The following is a 25,079-nucleotide window of genomic DNA, read 5'->3' as shown; positions in this document are numbered from 1 at the left end:
TTCTGGATGAAAAACCTTTTGTGATGATGTGAGCCATGCATAAGGATTTCCTGACCACTGTGGCGATGTGATTATCAAAGGAGAGAGTACTGTCCACCTGTGTCCCAAGGTCTCTTATCACACTTTCGGCATTAAGTTGACTACCACTTATGTGGTAGTTCATGGGTGCAGAGTTTTTACCAAAGGGGATGACAATACACTTTTTGGCATTGAGCTTCAGGCTATGGCTTTGATACCAGGCATCTGTCTCAGTGAGGCCTTTTTGTAGTATGTCCACATCGTTAGGGGGTTCGATTATGGCTCCTAGTTTGCAGTCATTTGCAAACTTTGTTAGCCAAAGATCTTCTGTGTTAGTCTGTACTTCAGAGAAGTAGATACCAAACAGAAAAGGACCCAGGACTGAACCCTGTGGTACTCCACTTGTCACTGGTCTGAAGTCAGATTTGGAGTCTGCTACTTTCAGAGTGTGGGTTCTGTCCATGAGCCAGTTGGCAAACCATCTTGTGACATAGGGATTTATACCTAGTTTAGTAAGCTTATCTATAATTCCAGAGTGGGGGATGGTGTCGAAAGCCTTGGCAAGATCTAGATAAGCTAGTGTGAACCACCTTACCCTCATCTATTGCTTTGCTGACTGCTTCAAAAAAGTCAATCAGGTTTAAGAGACATGATCTGCCTTTTACAAACCCGAACTGGGTAGGGTCCAGAGTTTGGAGATTACCAATGTCTTTGTTTATGAGTTTCATGATGATACGTTCCATGGCCTTACAGACCAGGCTCATCAGGCTAATGGGGCGGTAGTTCCTGGGGTCCGTTGTGGTTCCCCCTTTGTGGAGTGGGATAACCATCACAGTGCGCCATTCAGTGGACACAAAGCCTGAGGTGAGGCTATGATTGAACATGGTACTTAGGTAGGGTGCCAGTTCATCCTGTAGTTCATGTAGAATGCAGCCTGGGATATTGTCAGGTCCCATGGATGCTGTGTTCTTGGCTTTGGAGAGTGTATTTTTTACCTGTGCAGTCGTGATTACAGGAACTTTGCATTCTTCTAGTATAGAGATGGGCCCTCTAGGGGATGAGAGAGGGGTACAGTTAGCACTGAACCTATCTGCCAGGATGTTGGCAATATCAGTTGGTTCTGTATATTTAGTGCTATTGTGCTGTAACTCAGAGCAGATCTGAGTGTTGCCATTGAGATTCTTGACATAGCTATAGAATGCTTTGTGGTTGTCTTTAGAGTCAGGCAATTTTGTTTTCATAACTAGCTTTGGAGAATTTTATGAGGGATCTCAGCTTCTTACTGAGGTTGACCAGGGAGTTCCTCCAATCATGGGATTTTACTCTTTTTTGCAACAGTTTCTTTCTTCTGTTGTAGAGTTTGTTTATGGCAGAAGACCACCAGATCGGCTTCCTTTTTTTCGAGGATAGCATCTTGGTTCTATTAGGGATAGCATGATCCATGCACTCATGTAAGTGCATATAAAATACATTTGTGTAGGATTCAGCAGTCATACTTCTATTGTCTGTCTGCATGGGTGTCATGAAGTTTACCACTTCTGTCTTAAGAACTGTGAAGTTGGCTTTGGAGAAGTTTTTTACGGTGGTTTCCCTAATTGGGGGTGGGGGCGGGATGTGGATGTCTAGGGTGATTAGCTTGTGGTCGGATCTGACCAAAGAGGAATTGACCTCTGGTGTGGAACACCAGTTGCCCATGTTGGTAATGACCAGGTCTAGGATATTGCTGCCCCTGGTGGGGGTGTGAATAAGTTGATCCAAGGCATTGGAATTTATAAATTCCAGAAAATGTTGAGCAAAAGATTTGGTACATGAGTAGTTTTCCCAGTTAATGGTGGGGTAGTTGAAATCACACATTATTAGGGTGTTGGGTTGTACCCTAAGACTTTCCAGTGTATCAAGAAATGAGGAGTGGGAATCCTGGGGCATGGTGGGTGGTCTGTAGCAAGCTACAGTTTGGATTGCGGTCTTGCCCAGAGTTAGTTGCACTTGAATAATCTTGGATGCATTATGCTGTGCAACTAGCCTGGAGGTGTGGATATCCTTAATGAATATGGACACGCCTCCACCTTTAGTGCTTCATTCCGGGTTAGGTGGCCAAAAGGTGTGGTATGAATTATAGTCTGGTAATGCAGGGGTGCTCTCTGGAGCTTTGAACCAGGTCCCTGTCACTGCACAGATGTCGATGTTCTCCATTTTAAGGAGTGCCTCGAGTGAGTGCATTTTGATATTTAGACTTCTAACATTGAGTAGCATTACCCTCAGATTTTGCTTGCTTGTACCTGATACGGTGGTGAATTTGTCATTTGAACCTTGCCTAAAAAAGGCACAATAGGGGTGGCAAGAGCCTTAGCCAGTATCCAGAATCCCAAGGGCGACAGGTGCAGGCCATCTCTGGCAAAGCATCGTGGTCTGTCGATCATGTCGTCCCAGGCAGACAAATACTGGATCCCCTTAGAATGACACCAGAAGCTTAGCCAATTGTTGAAGTCAATCATTTTGTCCTTGTACTGTGGTATCATTCTGGGTGATGGCAGGATGCTACTCAGACCTAGGGTCATACCTGCCTGGGCTACAAGATTGGAGAGCTCCTCCATGTCTCTTTACATGTAGTCCAGAGAGGTACGTCTCAGGTCTTTCACACCAACATGGACAATGACGGTGTCATATTTGTACTTGTTGTGGAGTGACCTGAGTGCGTGCATTATGTGGCGGATCCTGGCACCTGACAGTCAGCTGACAGTAACTTTCCCCTTGTTTAGCCTGGTGAGTGGAACATCAGTGTGCCTGACTATAGAGTCACGTATGACCAGATTGCTGTTAAGCAACCAGTTTTTGATAATAACTGCAGAGCACAAAAACTTTTGCACAACAACTTAGGCAACAGAAAGTAGAAAGGGTTGTTGCCATACTTATGGGGCCTATAACAAGAAAAATATCCAAAGCTCCTGTAGATGTATTAGAGATATTTTCGACATTTTGTGAAAATATGTATAAAGCACAGAAATGGGGAAATCAAGAAAAAGCACAAATGGAAATATTTATGGAAAACTTAAATATACCATGGTTAGAAATAGATAAGGCTCAACAACTAACAGTTACGATAGGAAGAGATGAGATAAAAATGGTGATGTATAATCAATCCACAGGAAAGTCTCCAGGAACAGATGGTATTGCTGTAGAAGTTTAGAAGTTAGGAGGGAAGAACATGATAAAGATCTGGAAGGCTTTGATTAACATTATGTTAAAACAAGGGGAGGTTCCAACATCCTGGAAAAAAAGCTGTGTTGGCTATAATACCAAAAGACGATAAAGACCCATTTGACCAAGTGTCATATAGACCCATTACAATTTTAAACCATGATTATAAAGTGTTTGTGTATAATGGTTAAAAGAATGGCATAGTTGATGCCAAAATTGGTAGATAAAGACCAGTGCAGTTTTGTGCAGGGGAGACAAACATGTGACAACATCAATCGAACAATGGATGAGTCAGGCAGAAGCAGAACATAGGGAACTACTGCTGTTATTGGTGGGTTCTGACGCACAGAAAGCATTCGATAGAGTAAGCTGGGGTTTTATGAGTAGGGCAATGGGAGCATTTACATTTCCTTATACAATAATAAGGTTAATTAGAAGGCTATATGAGGGACTGGCGACAAAATTCAAAGTGGGAGGGCTCCTCTCTGACAAGATGTGTCTGAACACAGGAACCAGGCAGGAGTGTCCTCTTTCCCCTTTGTTATCTGCGTTATATTTAGAGCCATTGGCAAAGAAAATAAGGGACTCAGGAATTCAAGGATATAACTGGTATGGTATTCAGGAAAAGTTGGTTTTATTTGCAGATGATATTATTTTGTACCTGATGGAACCAGAAAAGGACATCTCAGGGCTGTAAAATATTCTGACAGTTCTCTCTCTTTTTTTTTTGGGGGGGGGGATACAAAAATTAATGAAGATAAAAGAAAGGCTATAACTATAAATTGTGCACTCACATATGAAATGGTCCAGCAATACTATATTTATGGGGACATTTTAGTAGTATGGATTAACAAGGATTTGGCTATAGCAGCTAAGGATATGAGGGAGAAGACTAAACAAAAGATAGTAGAAAAACTGAGAAACTGGAAGCTGTTCCCTATGGATATCTATAGCAAGATACAAGCAGTAAAATGTTTTTAGTCTCTTTAGCTTTATGCTTGTCTGGCATATTTTTATCAACCAGAGGAGAAATTATTGACAGTAATTAATAAAGAGTTGAAGGATTTTATTTGAGAGGGGAACAGGGCAAGACTGAAGTGGGATAAGCTGATCTTTCCAACAGAACAAGGAAGTTAATGAGTACCTGATTTAAAGCAATATTTTACAGCTACACAGTTAAGACTCTTATGCATAACACAATCAGAAAGCAACAACTCAAAGTGGAAAGAGACGATGATGATGATGAAGAAGGAGGATAATTCAAGAAATAGGGAAAGAATATGATTTTGGATGCATATCCTTGGCTTAAGGAGAATAACAATCATACAAAATATTCCTACTTAAAAGTGAACCTGCAAGCTATCCTAAAATATAGAACAATAACTTGCTTTCCAATGACGTATAAACTGTAGACTGGAATTGATGCTGACAGAGTTTATAGTCATTTAGAAGAAAATTCAATCATGGCAATAGAACAAACGGGTAATAAAAGAAAGTCATATGGAACAAAGGATCATCTGTTGCTAAATAATGTCATAATGAAGAACTGTAGAAAGGGGAAGAATCTAAGTATGGCATAGATTGACTACAAAAAAGCATTTGATAGTATCCCACATTCAGGTATAAAAGAGTGCTTAAAAATATATACGGTACACCCTACACTGACTGACTACATTACAGTGACCATGAAACAGTAGCAGACCACTTTGCAGTTAAGCCATGATAAAGGGCAAATTATTGTTCCAAGGATAACAATTCAAAGGGGGCTATTCCAGGGTGACTCTGTTGCTATTCTGTCTTGCCCTTAACCCATTAAGCTGTCTACGTAACAGATTAGGCCATGTCTATAATTTGGCTCCTAGAAAACAACAAAGTATAAAGACCTCTCATCTTCTCTTTGTCAATGATTTAAATCTGTATAGCTCATTACATGAGGAATTGAAAGCACAACTGCAAGTAGTCATAACTTTTTCAGATGATATAAGAATGTCATTTGGTCTTGATAAATGTGCAAAAACAACCTTTAAAGCAGGAAAACTGCAGCACCAAGAAAATATCAGTTTGGGACAAGAATGTGATAAAAAAGAACTTGAGCAAGACGAAATGTATAAATATTTGGGAACTGATGAAGGATCAACAATAAAACATGAACTAATGCAAATAAAATTTAGTAAGGAATATTTTAGAAGACTTAAATTAATCCTGAAAACAGCATTGACATTTAGGAATAAAATTCAAGCTATATACCAATTCGCTTTTCCTGTCCTAACTTATGGTTTTGGATTGATTAACTGGCAACAAAACGTGTTGGATAAATTAGATAGGAAAACAAGAAGAATGCTTCATGCTCAAGAAACGATTTATAAAAATCAATGCAAACCAAGATTATATAGTCTCCATTACAAAGGAGGAATGGGCCTCCTTAAAATTGATTACATGTATAAATCTGTAATCGTGGGACTGCACACATATCTGCTGACCCCACAAGACCCAAACGTAGTGAAAGTTTTGAAACATGAGGAGAATAAATCTAAGATGACTTCCCTGCTTAGTCTAGCAGCAGCATAACGGCATCAATCAGGAATGGATATCAAACCATAAGTAAATAAAATCAGGCAGCAACTGAATGTGCCAAAAAACAAAAGAAAGAATATAAGGTGAAGGATCAGATGAGAAGGCAAGAAATGTGGAAAATGCATAAATATGGTTGCAAGTACAGGAAAACTTCTGGATGAACCTCATGTTGTTCAGGATCGAACACAGGAATGATTAAGGAGAGGTGAATTCAAACCAAAAGATGAAGGTTAATATTGGCAGCCCGAGATAGTGGGCTACATACACGTTGGTTTACAAAGTCCATTGAACATGTGGGAGAAACAGACAAATGTACGTTTTGTAAAACAGAATTGTTAACAGTTGTGACATACTAATGGCAGAAGGACTGTAATACTGAAAGGCATAATAATGTGGCAAGACTGTTGCACTGGGGATTGTGCAAACATTATAATACTGAAGTAGCTGAAAAACTTTGGAAACATAAGCCACAAAGCATCATACAAAATGATGGTCTACAGCACGTGGGATTATCCATTACCAACAGTTAAAAAGACAGATGCGAGAAAGCCAGATATAGTGGTCCATGAAAAGAAGGCAAAAGTAGTATTGATGATTGAAATTGCTACACCCAGTGATTATAGACACAAAGTCATAAAATATCAAGATTTACAGGCAGAAACAAGAGCAATGTGGAAGAAAGATATCCAGACAGTTCCAATAGCAGTAGGAACAACAGGCCTTATAAAAATGAACCTACAATCTTATGTTGATATGTTTAATACAGGTAACTTTGTACAAACTGCAGAAGGAGCCATTAGTGGGCATATTGCGGGTGTTGCGAAGAGCACTTTAGGTTGACATCAAAGATGGAAACAATACTAATTTCCTGAACTTTAATCGTACTTTGACTTAGGAATGGGATCCATTCCCATCATGATATTAGAAACCCAAAAGACTTGGAGAAATTAAAAAAAGGGAGAATATTATACTCATAAAGCAGCAGAAAGTATGCTAAGAAGTAAGCCAACACAGGAATGGAGAAAGGAGATACTGCTGTTGAGGTGACTGCAATTAGGGGTACAGAGAGTAGACAATCAGGGGGTGGAATTTACTGGAGGAAACTGACAAAGGAACTAAGGTATTAGGAAGAAATAATTAGAGAAGGAAAGGTAATAGAATGGGAAGAGATCAAGATGACATATGGATCGCAGGCTAGTCATTTCCTTCAGGGATTGATATCACAGTACAGACAAAGAGAAAGGGCTAGTGGAATCCTAAATGAAAGACCTGCACTTCTTGAGCTTTTAACAGAATCTGCCATTAAAAACAAATAATTAGTAGGGCATATGAAATATTGCACAATAAGTATAGGAATCAATCAGAATTGGTGAAAAAAGATTGGGAAGAGAGTTTAGATATGTCATTCACAAAGAAACAATGGGAGGACATATGTACGGCTCCCAAATATGCAACAAAGTCTAGAAGACTTAGGATTTTTGCCTGGAAGTGTTAGCATAGATACTTTCATACCCCAAGCAGACTAGAAATCATTTTTCATTAGCTAGATGGCAAATGTTGGATGTGTGAAAGGGAAGAAACAGTTAACTGGAAACATATATTTTGGCAGTGTAATGAACTGGCAAACTTTAAAAATTCTCGAGAGTACTCTGTCAGGAATACTTGGTGAGCAAATGAGTGTAACTTAGTCATTTTTTTGAGATGGGATACAAGATCTGAATTGCAAGATATAGTAAGGCCTTGTTAAAGTTAATTCTGTTGGCTGCCACAAAAACAAATACTACAAATTGGAAAACATACTACAAATTGGAAATCAGAATCTAAACCAACTATACTTGAAATGGTGAATATGTTAATAGAGGTAAAAGAAAGGAAATGGGATCTTTAGAAAAGGGTAGAAGTAAATTAAATAACAAAAAAGTGGAAACTGTGGGAATGATGCATGTAAAAAAATGACAAAAAAAGCAATAATTGAATCATTTATATAACATTGCTTAGATTATAGGATATATAAAATATATGTGATGTATAATGTTTGTAAATGTTAACTTGTTAACATGGTTTGATTATTTTTATACGTTTGCCTATGTCACAAATGATAATTCAATAAAGGTGTTTAAAAATAATTTATAGCACTGAAAATTTGGGGAATAAAAGAGAAAGAAAAAGAATCACACTCTATTACTAGAAAATTTTACTCTGACCTTATCGGGAAAGATTGACTTAACAGCTTGTCTGTCACTAAACTGATACTAATGGCAAATCAATGTAAATTAATGTTACTGGAAATATATTCAGCAAACTAAGTGTTATAATTTCTCTCTGAAAAGGACAATCAATTCACTTTTCCAAGAGGACAACATCTTAATTATTTTGGAGAACCTTTACATGATAATTTTTAACCAGAACTTTCATTGCAACATGCAAACTTACACAGACGTATAAAATACAAGATTGCAAATGCTGGTGGTGGTGTAGCAGTCTTACAAAAGAAAACTGGTAACATTTTCACTGTGGCATTTTGAATCAGCTCTGAATGAAGCATCAGTGACTTCTATTTGGAATTTTTTTATTCTACTTTTATAAGACTTTATGAAAACAGTATGAAAGAATGTAAAGGACTCTATTTGATAGAATTTGAAAAGGTATTTTTAAAGAAAAAAATGCTTTAATTGGAAAAATGTGATGTTCTTGTGTGAAATACATTTTTTTTCTTTTTGTTAAGAGTATGGTTGATATTTTAAAAGAATGAACATTGTTAATATTTTATTTGGTTGTTAAATGATATGTTTAGTAAAAGGTCATTGTGAAAAAAAATCAGTGACCTTTCAAATACTGTGGTCTTACTTGGCTATACATTTAATAGTATTTAATTCTTCAATCCCTGGATATATACAGAAAACAAAATACCCTCTTTTATGGGATCTCCTAGCAACAGCTAAGAAAGTGATTGCTAAAAACTGAAAGAAGAATATAACTATACCTCTACATGAATTTTAGATACAGCCACTGGTGTTTGCTTAAAATAACTGGACACTATCAAATTTAGATCTACATCATCTACCTTGGATTTTGAATAGTGGACAGGGTTAAAACAATTCTGTGAGAAACATGAGAATGATACATTTCTAGATTCAGTTTAGAAAGTAAACTTTCACTAGATATAAAATAAATAATGTGTTGTGATATATAAGACTGCAAGAGTGCCTGTTTACACTGATGTTATAGTACATGTCTTGATGATCTATGGAGCACATCCAGCCATCCTTCTGCAGAACAGGTAGAATGGACTGAACCATGACCATCCAGAACCTGGAGTTCTATACAAAGTGATTTAGATAGCTGAGATCCAAAATAGGTCTCAGGTCCCCTGTTTACTTTGGCACTAAAAAGAACCTTGAGTAAATTCTGGATCCTCTTTGGTTTGGTGGGACCTCTTGGATGACTCTTTTGTCTAGCAGCTTTTGAACTTCTAGAGCTGCTAACTCCTGCCGACTGGGTGGGACATCGGGGAGATGTTTTCTTTTTTTGTGAGGGAATCTGTAAAAAGGAATGAAATATCCTCTGGATATGATCTTTTGCATTCAAAAATCTCTTGTAATGGCTATGCATGCATTTGGGTGCAAAGACAAGCATTCCCTGATTGTCTCCAGAGAAGAACAGTTGGGTAACCTTTCAGGAATGCTGAATGGGTCTATCCGAGAAGGAGTCTCGGACCCCTTGGTTTTGCTGACCTCCTCTGTTGCATGGATGGCGTCTTCCATTATTTCCCCAACTGCCTCTGACAGAAAATTCCCCATGTGAGTCTTGAAAAGGTCCTTGAGACTTTTGGAACCACATCTTCTTACCAACATGTTGATTCTGGGAAAAGATCACTGCAGGGTGGAAAGATGGATTCCCGTTGCAGACAAGATCTTTCCATCTTGCTCACTGTGGAAAAGTGTGTCTTTAACAGTGGACCCAAACAGTGAAGATCCCTAAATGGGAGCATTGATAAATTAAGTTCGAAAGGGCACCAGAAAATCATACAGTCACATCCAGCCATGTCTCCTGATGGCTATGCCTGAACCTGCAGCCCATAAGGAACCTTCAATTGCATGAGAGATTAACTTCATGGACACATTCAATACAGATTATAGGGTGACCAGTTATGATGAATAAACCATCTCTTCCTCTGCTGATATGTACTCAGAGTTCCTTAATCAAGTCCCTCTGTAATCTATTAAAGTGTGCCAAATAATTAAGCAACCATAAGGCAAAGGTCATTGAAGAGTACACGTGTTTTCCATATCTGTAAAATGCCCTAGACTCTCTATTAGAGGGATGGACAGTTGGCTCTGTTCAACCAGCTCTTTTGCAGCTTTTTGGTAGCTGCCACAACAACCATAGCATCTACAGGAACTCCGTTACTCCAAAACTGCCTATCATTTGGTGTACCAAGGATTTTGTCTGAACACCAGGAAATAGGTTCTACAGTATCCGGCTCCTTCCAAGCCCAGTGGAAGACAAGGTCTACAAAGCTCATCTGGCAGTCCTGAAGGCTTCTAGGAACGCTGATTCCTCCTGCAAAGGGGTTTTGGTGGATCATTCACCTTTTTGGTGTAGGATCTTTAGAATATCTCTGAAGAAGACATCTTCTGGTGGTGATCTTGGGGATCCCTCCCCTTCATCAAAATCAGCGTCTTCAGTCAGGGATTACTAAGAGGAATCTAAATGCCTCTCTCTGTACAATCTCTTCCAGGGAACCTCTTCAGTGGGATGCTCTGGAGAGGTATCAGAAGAAATGGGGAGTTCCTGAACTGGAACTGCCTGGAAGCTCTTGGCTGTCCCTGTGGAGTAGGCTGACGAGGCTCAGAGACTGGACCCAAAGGTGGAACAGATATAGAATTTGAGGAAATGAGAGTCAAAATAGCTCTCAGGTGGGAGAAAGCCCTCTCCACCACCTTGAAGTCAGAGGGACCAGGAGAAGCCAAAGTCAACCTCACTGGAGCTGAAACTCTGATTTATTTGAGTCTTGACCCCCTCCAGGTCTCTGCTCTGAGGGAGGAGTTGGATCTGAGCTGCCCAGTGCTGAGGTTCTGAGGGGAACCTACAACTCAAAAAATTTTGGAGTTGAGGTCATTCCTCCTAATCTGATGCCAACATTTCGGCTCAGAGTCTTGACCTGCTGAAGGGGGGTAGCGCTGACTGGGTCAAAGAGAAAGTTGGATTTGAATAAGAAGGCATCTTTTCATCCAACATTTTGACTCTCAGGGTTCTTGAATCCAAAGACTCAGAAACCATAGGTCAGATCAGGGGAGGAGAGATGATGGGATGTGAAGAAGGCTGAAGGTTCACAGATCCAATGGGAGATGGAGATGGTAAAACCCCATCTGGATCGGAGCTCTGAGAAATTTTCTCATCATACTGTCCACATCTGCTTCAGAAAGACTTTGGGAGGACATGATTGAAGAAGTGGTGAAGGGAGGTCGAGACAGTTTTCTTGGAGTCTCTTGCAAAAAGGGAGATCTGAGCCTTGAAGAAACTGGCTCTGGAGAGAAACAAGGACTCTGGAGTTGAAGAGACTTAGTGACTGAAGGAGTCGGATCTGAAGGTGTCACATCGAAGTGTTTCACAAGTTTCATTAGAGGCTCTGAAGTCAGAGTGGCCCAGGAAACTGAGCAGGAGAGCACTTCCTATATGCCCTGAGCTAAGTAGGGTTTGACTTTTTTTGAGGGGGTTTGAGCTCCTGAAGCAGATGCTGAAGCAGGAAGAATGTCCTTTACTTCTAATTTATTTGGCCTGTCACTAATGGTCCCAGAATCGAACCCAGCACAAATCTCACAAGGAGAACCAGATGAGTGGGGCCTAAGCAATATATGCACTCCCTGTGGGCATCAGAATCGGGTATCTTATGCAAACAGGAAGTGCTCTTCTTAAAACCAGTAGGCTTTTCACCCATAACAGCAATATATCAGGTACAAGGAAAAATATAATTCCTATATTATATATTTTTTGTGAAAAGAAAGAGAAAAGCAGAAAAGGTCTTTACCAACAATGGCAAACAAGTTACCTTAGAAAGTAAGGTAAAAGATAGAGGATATTATACCAACTATGGATAGTGGAAAAGAAAAAAATAAATTATATTCTTTTATTCACAAAAGCTGCAAAAAAAGAATCCCTGAGCTCAAGAGAATACAATCCTGATGGAATCGTTAGAGTGGCAAATGAAATCTGAGGCAATGCAGTAGTTAGAGGTGTGCAGAATGAGGTATTGCCAGCTATGCCAGGAGAATTAGGGCAGTGGATGTGTAACATATGTCAGCACAGCTAGCTGGAATTTGGTGAAGAATGATATGTTATTTGAATATCAAACTGATTTGTACACATGTTTGTGCTGAAAATGGAGTTGTAATGTTGTTTATGTTAAAAATGTACCAACAGCAGGTCCTGACTGAATTGTGACTGAATTAAATATATATATATATATATATTTATGTATATATATATATATATATATATATATATATATATATATATATATATATATACAGATATAGATATATAGATAGATATGTTAACAGAGGATACTGGAAGATAAGCGGTTAAGCTCGGCTCCAGCTAACTTTGGAAAACAGAAAGAAATGAAATTACTGGGCCTTGGCCATAAAGATGTTATCTCGCAATTTTGAATGAAGCCAGAGATGCAATGTCTGTAAGAAGCATGGTTTGTTAGTCTCTGTAGGAAAAGCAGAAGTTTGTAATTGTTTTATGACTTCCAGAAGCTGCACCAAATCTGAGCAGCACCAGCTACCCCTGTCTAAAAGGGTCATAATTCACCTATGTCCCTCTTAGATATGGGCATCCGGTGCTGATCTTAGATTTGTGCACAATCATAGACTATATATATCTTGGTCCATAAAGAAATAAGGGTATAACATAGTTAGGCTTGTAGATGCCTTAGGGCCAATAGTCTAGTAACCTCCTATGATCCTATGATATTTTTCCTCTTCATCTAATATATTTTTCTTGTACATTCCCTCTAAATCTTTTTTGAGGAACCTGAGGACCCTCTTTTTCATGGCCTCCCAAGCTGCACATAGTACTCAAGATGAGGTCTGATTAAGTCACAGTGGAGTGAAAACATTCCTTCTTTTACAGTGTACACACCAGATGATATACTGTCCTTTTTGACTCATTCCAGGTATGTGAAACAAAGCTGAATAATATTTTCTGTATTTGATTTAATCTAATATGACAATAGAATGGATCTGGAACTGTTAGTACTAAAGAACAGAAGAGACTGTGTGACAATACGGGTGTACAAAGTCATTTAGGACAAATCTGAAATGGCCATCTGGACAAGGAAGGCTAAGGGAGTAGAGTCAGCAGACTGTAAGAACCAACTACTCCTTGCATCTATCTATATATGTATTTTTTTTATAAAGAAGGGTTATTTCCTGCAATCAAGCAGATGTAGTACAATTAATATATCAGCATGGGTCACAGTATTTACTAAACCTCTTTACTACTTCATGCACTATATATTTTCTGACATTGAGATATACCGAGTCTGGATTATCAAGAAACTGTTCTTGAATAAGTATGTTATCTTATCTGTGATACAATTCCAGTTTTGTTCTTAGCTGATATGAACAGACAGGTGACAAAATAGTGGAATATGTGGGATCATCCAATCTGGTATTTTTTCAGCACACCAAATACATGGGGTCTAAGTCCAAGAACCCATCTTGGAGTGCCACTATTTTGAAACATAAACTGATTCAAACAAATATCAAATTATGGAACTCTGTGTTTCAGCTTTAAAACATTTTAACCCTGCATTTCTTGATGTGGGGGCTTGTGTCCCCACACCCCTACTATTTATGTATGCTAACTCAGAAACTACTGCACCTTAGAGTTAGTACAGTACTCTTACATACCACAGGCTCATGCTTAGTATATTCTACTACTACCACCAGAAACGTTCAACAAACAAAACCAGGAAGAACAAAAAAAAAATTATTTGAAAACCAAGTATGTCTTCAAATGTTTTTAAAGGACCTGATGTGTTGTTTTTAGTGTTCTGAATAAGTCCCTGTGATACTGAGGGACAAAAGCCCTTAACACTTTTTATATGATTGATTTAATTGTTGACATTGGTTTATGTAATGAATAAATGTTGGTTTGCATTTTGCCCTAGCTACGGGTTTGTCCTTTTATTGTTCTTCATCCTAAGTATATCCCCCATCATTTGAATTTTCAGTGCCACAGTTCTGAAGACTGCCATTATGGCCCATGGAATTTCAGCAGGCAATCATGTACACAACAGGAAGCACTGCTAAGCGTACATTTAAAAAAAAAAAAAAAAAAAAAAAAAAAAAAAAAAAAAAAATCTCTTGTTTTCCCACCTTACTGAACTAGAGTAGTCCAGTTTCAGAGTTGCTGATCCCTGGGCTTTGTTTTTAGTTCCTGTTACTGATCCATTGCCTTATTAGGAAGGAGGGAAGTTTCTTTGCTTACCAGTGGGAGTGGGAAGCACAGAGCAGCCTTTTTGTCCGAATTGGTGAAGTTTCAGCCAGAAACTAGTAGTCTATTGGTCGTTTTGGGCCAATTCCTAGCTCCTTTCAGCCCCCTGCTATAAAACACGCTAAACACGTGTTTTCCAGCTTGTACCAACCCTGCACAGATCCTCGTGGTGGCCTGCAGAGTGATCCAAGCAGCAGAGAGCTAAAAGAGTGACTTTCTACCAGATATAAGTATTTTTTGTGGCTTTCCCACTGTTATTAAGCTAGCGACTGCATTTCTCCTGTTTTACTGCTAATTTAAGTGATTTCTGCATTTTACACTGTTTATTGCACTTTAAGTTACTAATTGTTGCAAATTGTTTCTGTAGGCTACACACTAAAGTCGCTAGCCGATTTACAGCATTTATAGCATTTACTGTCTGTTTTTCCTTATCTCTGTAATAAAACAAAAAATCTCTTGTTTTCCCACTTTACTGAACTAGAGTAGTCCAGTTTCAGAGTTGCTGATCCCTGGGCTTTGTTTTTAGTTCCTGTTACTGATCCATTGCCTTATTAGGAAGGAGGGAAGTTTCTTTGCTTACCAGTGGGAGTGGGAAGCACTGAGCGCCTTTTGTCCGATTTGGTGAAGTTTCAGCCAGAAACTAGTAGTCCATTGGTCGTTTTGGGCCAATTCCTAGCTCCCTTCAGCCCCTGCTATAAAACACGCTAAACTGTACTGCTGATCTAACCAGCATATCCTATAACTGAAAAGTTCATCTCTACTTGATTCCCAAGTAGACTATTCTCTATCTGTAAAGCCTAGCACTTACTCCTACAGTACTTGCACCTTGATAAAGCACTCTTATTATAGATAGTACCCCACCAGCCCAAAACCCACTTCCCCGGAGTCCTTTGAAAGTTCTTTATCTACTACTTCTAGTATGTCGAGGGATCAGTTGCTAGTGTCCTCTCCAGCTCAACTGGTGAACCTGGGAATATTGAGACAATGTTACAATTGCCTCATGTACACAGACAATCCTCTCCTTCTCCCACAAAACACAAATACATGCGAGATGCAACTATACGGCCAAACTGGAGGCTGAGCTCTCTCAACATAGGACTGGCAAGACCAGACAGGAGGAGAAGGCAACCACACACAATACATACCCAGTCACACATGGTACCATCACAACTTCAAATCATACACATACTCACACAAAGACATACTCGGAGGCTCTGGTCAAAAATTTACCAAAACAGCAGAGGCCACCAAAGCAGACACCCAAACAACTACCACCTCACGACCCAACACATGCAACACATAGACCACACAGTCAGACTGTCAAACAGTCACAGCCCTTAAGGCCAAACAAAATGCCAGACACACTTGTCATTGGTGATTCCATAGTCAGACACACTGACGTCTCGCTCACCAGACTGAGTAAGGAGAAGGTCACAGTAAGCTACCTGTCGGGCGCTAGAATCCGCCACATAACGCAAGCACTCAGGTCTCTCAACAGCAGGTACAAGTACGACTCAGTCATTGTCCACGCTGGTGTCAACGACCTGAGACGTATCTCCTTGGACTACATGAAAAGGGACGTCGAGGAGCTCTCTGATTATGTAGCCCAGGCAGGTATGACCCTGACCTTGAGCAGTATCCTACCTTCACCTAGAATGATGCCACAATACAGTGATAAGATGATCAGCTTTAATAATTGGCTTAAATTCTGGTGTCATTCAAAGGGGATCCAATGTCTGTCTGCCTGGGATGACATGCTGGACAAGCCACGCTGCTTCAAGGGCGGCTTGCACCTGTCACCCTGGGCTTCGGATATTGGCAAAGGCTCTTGCCACCCCATAGTGCCTTTTTAGGCAAGGCTCAAATTCTAAACCAACCACCCTAGAACACCAAAAAGGAAAAAACTAAGGGTAATGCTGCTCAATGCCAGAAGTCTCAATCTCAAGATGCACTTTTCGAGGCCCTTCTCAATATGGAGAACATCGATGTCTGTGCTGTGACAGAAACCTGGTTCAAGGCTCCTGAGAGCACCCCAGCACTAACAGGTTTCACCTCATATCATACGTTCCGGCCCCAAAATCCGGACAACACCAAGAAAGGAGGGGGGGTGTCCATATTCATAAAGGACACCCACACCTCAAGGTTGGTGGCAACACACGATGCATCGGAGACCATCCAGGTGCAATTAACCATAGGCAAGACTGCTCTGCAATTTGTAGCATGTTACAGGCCACCCTCTCAAACTCAGGAATCTCACATGGCCTTCCTGAAAACATTGGAGGATAAATGTATCTCCAAACACCATCATACTAGGTGACTTCAACTACCCTAATATAGACTGGGAACACTACTCAAGCCCGAACACTCTAACCCAAAGATTCCTGGAGTTCATAAACTCAAATGCCATGGAACAACTAGTCACCATCTCCACAAGAGGTGAAAACATACTTGATCTCATCATCACGAACATGGGATCAAAATGTTCAACACCGAAGTATACCCCTCACTGGTGAGATCAGATCATAAACTAATCTCGCTGGAGGTCCTCATCCCGCCCCACCTGAAACAAAAAGACCACAGTGAAAAACTTCTCAAAAGCCGATTTCACACTTCTAAAAACTAGTGTGGTCTCCTTTAAGGCCCCTGAGCCAGTGGTAAACATTACTCAAACCGCTGAATCACTTACAAATGCCTTCTACCAGCACCTACAGGACTGCATGGATCAGGCAATCCCAAACAAAACTAAGACTCTCTGTACCAAAGGCAAGCGTCCAGTCTGGTGGACCCCAGCCATAAACAAGCTCTACAACAAAAGGAGGAAGCTACTACAAGATAGAGCAAAATCCTTGAAAGGTAAGACACCTTTGATCATTATAAGTAAAAACTAAGAGCTCTCATAAAATCATCCAAGGCAAATTTTGAGAGAAAAATCGCCAAGGACTCTAAAGACAATCATAAGGCCTTCTTTAGCTATGTTAGAAACCTAGGAGGAAACTCCCAGATATGCTCAGAATTAGTTCAAAATGATGTGAAAATTACTGAACCTACACACATTGCTAACATACTGGCTGACAGGTTCAGTGCAAACTTCTCCCCTCCCCAAAAGGAGAGATATCTATTCCAGAGGATTGTAGCCCCCAAACATCTCCAACGCCCAGGTGAGAACTGCCCTCACTAAGGCAAAACACAGCATCCATGGGACGGATGGTGTCCCCGGCTGTGTGCTTCATGAACTCAACGAGGAATTAAACCCACAGTTAGGACAGCTGTTTAATCTTAGCCTCACCTCACCTTCACTACCCAAGGAGTGGCGCACGGCGACTGTGGTCCCACTTCATAAGGGCGGTGCCTCCACAGACCCTGGAAATTACCGCCCCATTAGCTTGACAAGCCTTATCTGCAAAGCCATGGAGAGGATCATAATGGAACTCATAAATAAAGACATAGGGAACTTGCAGACTTTGGATCCAACCCAGTTTGGCTTTGTCAAAGGCAGATCCTGCCTCTTAAACTTGGTTGACTTTTCGAGACAGTCACCAAGGCCATTGATGAGGGAAAGGCAGTCCATACAGCCTACCTCGACCTGGCAAAGGCCTTGACACAATACCCCACTCAGGTATCATCGAAAAACTCATCAGCTTGAATGTAAACCCATACATCACAAGATGGGTTGCAAACTGGCTAAGCGACAGAACCCACAGGGTCAGAGTTGCTGGAGCCATGTCAGACTCAAAGCCTGTCACAAGTGGTGTCCCACAGGGCTCAGTCCTGGGTCCACTCTTGTTCAGCATCTACTTTTCTGAAGTACAAGCAAACACAGGAGGGTTATGGCTGACAAAGTTTGCAGATGACTGCAAACTGGGCCATAGTCGAAAACACATCTGACACAGATATCCTCCAGAAGGGCCTCACAGAAGCGGATAACTGGTGCCAGAGCCATGGCCTGAAGTTAAACGCCAAAATGCATAGTCATACCCTTCGGGAAAAACAAGGTTACCCCTAGCTACCATATAGGTGACAATCCACTGAGCACAGAAAAGTCATCAGGGATCTGGGGACCCAAGTTGACAGTAGTCTTTCGTTTGACACTCATGTTGCTAAAGTAGTTAGGAAAACCTTCTATATCGCCCACCTGATCATGAAGGGATTCACATCTAGATCAAGGGAGGTCATCGTCCCCTGTACTCATCACTCATTAGACCTATGATTGAGTACAATGCCCGTTCGAATGTATCTGACCAGACACCTGATGCAGCTTGAAAGGCCCCAAAAGTTCCTCACCAAAAGGATAAAGGGTCTCAAAAATATGTCTTATGCTGCCCGACTGAAAGAACTCCAGCTTTATTCAGTCTCATACCGCTTGCTCAGAGGTGACCTGTGCCTGACATATAAGGCCATGTCAAACCCAGATTTGATGAATATGCTTCACCTCAAAAATCTAGATCCCTCAGAACCACAAGGGCGGAGACTTAAACCTTGACATGGTTATAAATAGAACGTGCTGGAGGGACAGATTCATCACCCAGAGACTCCCTATGCTGTGGAACAAAATCCCGGTACATGTGAGGCAGAGCACCTCGCTGGCCTTGTTCAAGAGGAATCTTGACCAATGGATGGGAGATCGCAGATATACCCCAGGGATTACTTCAGTGTCACTGCTTGACAGAGGCACAGAAAAATGATAGGCATAGTTTTTATTCAAACTAAAGGGGTGGCGAAAGCCACATAACTATGGGCTAGGCTTATAAATGCCCTTGGGCAGATAGCCTAGTATGAACCTATGAACCTATAAGCTTCAGCTACTATCTGGTGCCTTCTTATGGAATGACATCATGTCAACATCACATGGGAATGACTGGATAAGCCTAAGGATATACCAAAATGTGCCCATTCACTAATGACCACGAGTATAGTGTGGGCTATGGGCTATTTTCACTATTTCTAATAATATAGTTTGGGTCGTTTGGCTGCTTAATTTATCATATCATGGGATTAGAAAAATTTTAAAACATATAAGAGACCTCATGAGACATACAACCAAACTTAATTAAAAAGATGATGCCTCAGCACATCTGGACAATAAATATATGTGCTGTAATGCAAGGAAAATTATCTTTTTTAAACAAGAAATACCTTTGCTAAATTATCATGTATGGCATGGGCAAACTTACATTTATATAAATGAAAACAATCCATACTGACATAATTTTAGTTGCAAACATTATACATGACAAACCATATTGACATAATTTTAGTTGTAAACATTATGTATCACTTACAATCTATCCAGTCATTGTCAGTCAGACATTACATAGCTCATGCAAATCCTGCCTTTTTTTAAACTTCTTTCCTCCTCTGTATGTATTGTTCCCACAATTCCCATTTTTTCCCATTTGCTCCTATCCTTTTCTAAAATCCCAATGTCAGCTGTTTTATCTCTGTTACTATAGTCACAACGTCTAGTAAAGTTAGTTTAGACTTTGATTTCCATTTTCTAGTAATTGCTTTTTTGGCAACCACCATAGTTAGTCTCAGCAAGGCCTTACTGTGTCTAGGCAATTCTGATTCTGTATCATAGCTCAAAAAATTATTTTCCTAGTTACATCAATTTTCTCACCCAGTATCTCTGACAGTGCAGTCCGCAGGGAATCTTTAAAGTCTGCCAACTCATTACACTCCCAGAAAATATGTTCCCAATTACCACTTTGTTCCCCATAACACCTCCAACATTTGTTATCCATGTGTGGAAAAATTCTTTGGAGTCTACTTGGGGTATAAAAATACCGGGTCTATGTCAGGTGATCGAGTTTTCAGAAACTTGAAATTCATATGATCAAGACCATATGACTGAGTTTCCGAAAATTTGATCATCAAAAAAACCCTGCAAAATCTATCTTTTTTTACATTTTTGCAGGGGGGCAAGCCCCTCTGCATCCCCCATGTTGGGAGCTGTGCCCCTGATACACCCCTGTACATTATCTATATCAATTCCGAGATCGCACTATAGTGAGGAAAAGGGTAAATTTCCCCATCTGCACTGTAAAGTGATCTCCATTCAAAGGCTTCGGGTTTTCAGAAACTCGATTATATGGTCTCGACCATATGAATTTCAAGTTTCTGAAAACTCGATCAACTAAATGGACACAAAAATACATATGTAAACACTTCCAAGCAAACATCCTAAACCTTCTAGACTTTGCTGCATATTTGGGAGACATACATTTATCCCTCCATTGGTTCTATGTGAATTGCTTATCCAATCTCTCTTCCCAATCCTATATAACCTCCTCTGATTGATTCTTAAAGTTATGATGCAATATGTTGTATACTCTACTAATTATGCCTTTTTTGACAGCAGCTTCTGTTCTAGAGTCTACTAAAACCTCTACCAGTGTTGGTCTTTCTCTTAGGATCTCCTTATTTCTTTCTCTTTGCCTATACTCTGATATCAATCCTTGATAGGGAAAGCAATCTCTAGCCTGCAGTCCAAAAAATTTGGCCTCTTCCCATTCTATTACCTTTCTCTCTAATTATTTGCTCCCAATACCTTGGTTCTTTTGCCAGTTTTCTCCAATAAATTCCCGTCTCCTCTTGCCTATTGCCTGTATTCCTAATTGTAGACATACCTGTGGGCAGAATCTCCTTTCTCCATTACCGTGTTGGCTTAGTTCTTAGAATATTTTCTACTTTATGAATATAATATTCTGTATGGTTATTGTTATTCTCCTTAAGGATTTGCATCTAAAATCCCAGTCTCTCCTTGTTTTTGAGCTTCTCCCCATTTCATCATCATCCCTTTCCACTTTAACGCATAGGTTTCTGCTTGTGCTATGTACAGAAGCTTTAACTGTGCAGCTTTGAAATACCCTTTCAAATCAGGTAATCCCAAACCATCCTCTACAGTTGCAAAAATCAGTTATCCCACTTGACTCTTGCCATCTTCTCCTCCCAAGTAAAATCCTTCAACTCTGTATTAGTTAATAATCATATCACAAGGTTAAAACTTTGTGCTCAGTGTACGATACTCTCCTTAAACATAATATTCTCAAACTCTCACACTGAAAAGACAAAACAATTTTTAAACATTGCTGACTGTACAATCCACTAACTTGCATGTGCGCTTTCTCTTTAGTAACTTCCACCTCTGTAAAATCTTAGAATGTATAAATGTAACTACTGTTTGTGTATAAATGTAAATAGAAATGTAACTACACTTTGTTTGACTGGAACTTATTTTAATGCAATGTAAGCAAACAGAGCTTTTCTCCTTGGGCCTCCATTGAAAATGGGTATTACCCAGTTGGACTTTCCCGGTAAACAAAGATAGATAGATAGATAGATAGATAGATAGATAGATAGATAGATAGATAGATAGACAGATAGATAGATAGATAAACTGCTATCTACACCTTCTGCTCTGGATGATAAAAATATGCCTGACCTGCACATAAAACTAAAGGGACTAAAAACATTTTAACTACTTATATCATGCTATCCATATTCATATAACAAAGCTTCCAATTTCTCAGTTTTTGTATTATCTTTAGTTTAGTCTCTTCCCAAATATCCTTAGCTGCCACATCAGAATCCCTTGTAATCCATACTCCTAAGTACTTCATTTTATCATGTCCCCATAAATATGGATATTGCTGAACCAATTCATGTGTAGGTACATAATTTACAGCTATTGCTTTTGTTTTAGCTTCATTAATTTTGCATCCCGAAAAGATCTGAAACTGCCTCAAAATGTTCCACAACATTGAAATGTCCTTTTCTGGTTTTATCAGGTATAAAATAATGTCTGAAAATGCATCCGGCTTTTCTTGACTATCATACCAACTATATCCTTGAATTTCTGAATCTCTTATTTTCTTTGCCAGTGGTTCTAAATATAGTGCAACTAACAAAGGGGAAAGAGGACATCCCTGCCTGGTTCCACTGCTCAAACAAATTATCAGAGATAAACGTACCCACTTTAATTTTTACCTCTGATCCCTCATATATCCTCCAAATGAACCTTATAATTTTATCAGCGAGTGCAAATACTTCCATTGCTCTGGTCATAAACTCCCAGCTTACTCTGTCAAATGCTTTCTGTGCATCAAGACCCACCAGCAGCAGTGGTATTTTCTTACATTCAGCTTCTTCTGGCTCATCAATGTTCTGTTAATGTTGTCAAATGTTTGTCTCCCCTCCACAAAACCACACTGATCCATATCTATCAAATTTGGCATCCCCTTTGCCATTCTTTTAGCCATTAATGACAAACACTTTATAATTATGGTTTAGGAATGGAATGGGCCTGTATGAAGCTGAATCTGATGGGGCTTTACCCTCTTTGGGTATGACAACCACTATCACTTTCTTCCAGGATGTTGGTGCTGCTCCTCCTCTTAAAATACAGTTAAACAAAACCTTCCAGATTGTTAGCATTTTTCCTTCCTAGCTTCCAAACTTTCACAGGAATACCATTTATTCCTGAGGATTTTCCAGTGGATTGGTTATACATCACCATTTTTACAAGGAAAATTACCTTGATAATTTTTTCTTGCATTAGTCTAAACCATATTCACAAAAGCGCATGAACTAAAACAGATCAATTCTGCAAGTTACAGACTAATATCTGTTGTATTCTAGTCTATTGACTTCATCTGTTAATGCACCATTGTTCCACAGCATACCTGCAATGTATCTATTATCCACAAAATGATTAACAGTGCAGTGTAAGGAAGAAGGTTGCACTATAAGGGTTAAACAAAGTGAAACATCTTCATTTCAACTAGAAAGATTGGGGCTGAAAGACCAAGACAAATGTTATGCTTATGCACTTCAAACATTTACTAGAAACATTGATAAAACATGTCTTCTTTAAAGAGCACAACATACTTTCTGGACATGACTACCCACAGAAAGAACAAAACTTTTACTAGATTATTAGAAATGGCATTTTACACAAGTACCTTGAAGAAATGGCTTCAAGAATGTCTTACCTCTTCCTCTTGCAGGTAAATAGATCCAAGCCTCAGATAAACTGGATGCATCTCTGAAGCATCTGTGATGAAATGTGTAGTGCGTTCATAGCACTCCTTAGCTTTAGCATAGTTTTTGTTTAAGTACTGAAGATGTCCTGTTAGAGCCCAAGCATCAGGGTCCTACATGAAGGATATAGACAGAGAAGGTCATGTAAGTAAAAGTTACAGCTCTAAATACAGTTGGAATAAACAAATGTTAACACCGGCACAGACCTAAAATAAATGAAGGTTATGTGTTGTCTTCTTCTACCATCTCAAACTGCAGATTATTGAATATGATTGGCTGAAGGCCAGTACTTCAGAGTCTTCAGCTTTGAAGCTCTACCTTCTCTCCCATAATGCTCTGTTACCTGAATTTCCTCAGATTGAGTTTGCCCTACCATGCCTCACCTGCACATAGAGTCTCTCTAACAACAGATAGAGGAATGGAACAGAAGGGGTCTTCACAACAGACGTTGGACTTGTTCACAAAGTCCAACTATGCCAGTGACAATTTGGAAGAGGGATGGAGGGAGGGATAGTTGAAATGGAAGAAAGAAGACAGCATGGATCTAGCATTATGACGAGTACATAAGTTTCATATCCAATATTGTCTTTTCTGTCCATCTCAACCTGTGGAGCTGAGTCCCCAGCCAGACAGAAAAAATGATATCAGGGGAGACAATATTCCACAACATTGTGGAGCCAAAAGATGTCCTAGATCTGAGCTAAATATATGGGTGTAAGACCAGATAGCTGCTGTACAAATATCATCTAGAGAGGCATGACCAAAGAAGGTAGTTAAAGTAGAAGCTACCCTTGTAGGGTGGGTTTTAGGTTTGTCAGGCAAAGAAATACCTTTCAAGGAATAAATAAAGAATATGCAATCAGAAAGCCGTCTGATCAAAGTTACCTTTGAAAAGGGTTTCCCCAACTTGGGTCTAGAGGAGGACACAAAAAGTTGATCTCATTTCCTGCAATGTTTGGTTCTATCCAAATTGAATTTCAATTAGCAGTGAAGGTCTAAACAATGAAGCGTATATTGACTTTTGTTAAGGAAATTTGGAAAGAAAACTGGCAGCTGACTTGACTGGGTCAGATTAGATTCAGAGGCCACTTTAGACAAGAAAGAAGGATTTGTCCACAAGGAAACTATGTCTTTATGGCACATAAGACAGGGTGAGATGCATGAAAAGCTTGAGGTTCTGAAACTCTTTGGGCTGAAGTGACTGCCACTAAGGGTGTTTTTCATGAAAGATACTTTAAGATTACTATACCTTAATAGAGGTCTAAGCAGAAAGGTAACTTTCAAAAATGCTATAGATAATTTCAGAGAAGCAACTGGCATGTGATCTATATGGAAATTTGAAATGGCCACCAGCTGAATCTTGATAGTACAGTACCTGATCAGAGACTGAAAAAGACCAGCTAGAAAATCTAAAACTGCATCCAAAGTTGCAGAAAAGGGATATATGTCCTTAGAAGTGGCCCACATTGGAAATCCTTTCCCCTTACTACCATACTCCTTTCTAGTATAGGGCTTTTGAGACGAGGAAAGGATTTGCACAACTCTCGTAGAAAGCCTGGGATCTCTGTCCATCATTGAAACTGGAGGAACTAAGAGGTCAATCTGAGGGATTTCAGATTTGGGTGCGGCTGACCCAAACCATGGGATATCAAATCTGGAATGGGATACAGAACCCAAAGATGGTGCAACAAGTGAGACCATAGGAAGGGGATCCATACTTGTCTGGCCAGAAGGGGATATGA

The 25,079-nt window shown here is 39.7% G+C and overlaps 1 protein-coding gene across 1 annotated transcript in view; it reads right to left on the bottom strand.

Moving 5' to 3' along the window:
- Nucleotides 1–25,079, bottom strand: part of CFAP70 (cilia and flagella associated protein 70) — a 1,838,232-nt gene that overhangs the window by 352,263 nt on the left and 1,460,890 nt on the right. The window contains exon 22 of the mRNA XM_044079382.1: nt 23,289–23,450. Within this exon, the coding sequence (XP_043935317.1) occupies nt 23,289–23,450 (162 nt within the window). The remainder of the gene's footprint in view (nt 1–23,288; nt 23,451–25,079) is intronic.

This window comes from Protopterus annectens, chromosome 8.part0, assembly GCF_019279795.1.
Source record: "Protopterus annectens isolate FY-2018-M chromosome 8.part0, PAN1.0, whole genome shotgun sequence".
Taxonomy (NCBI): domain Eukaryota; kingdom Metazoa; phylum Chordata; order Ceratodontiformes; family Protopteridae; genus Protopterus; species Protopterus annectens.
This window is presented reverse-complemented; position numbering and strand designations above follow the sequence as displayed.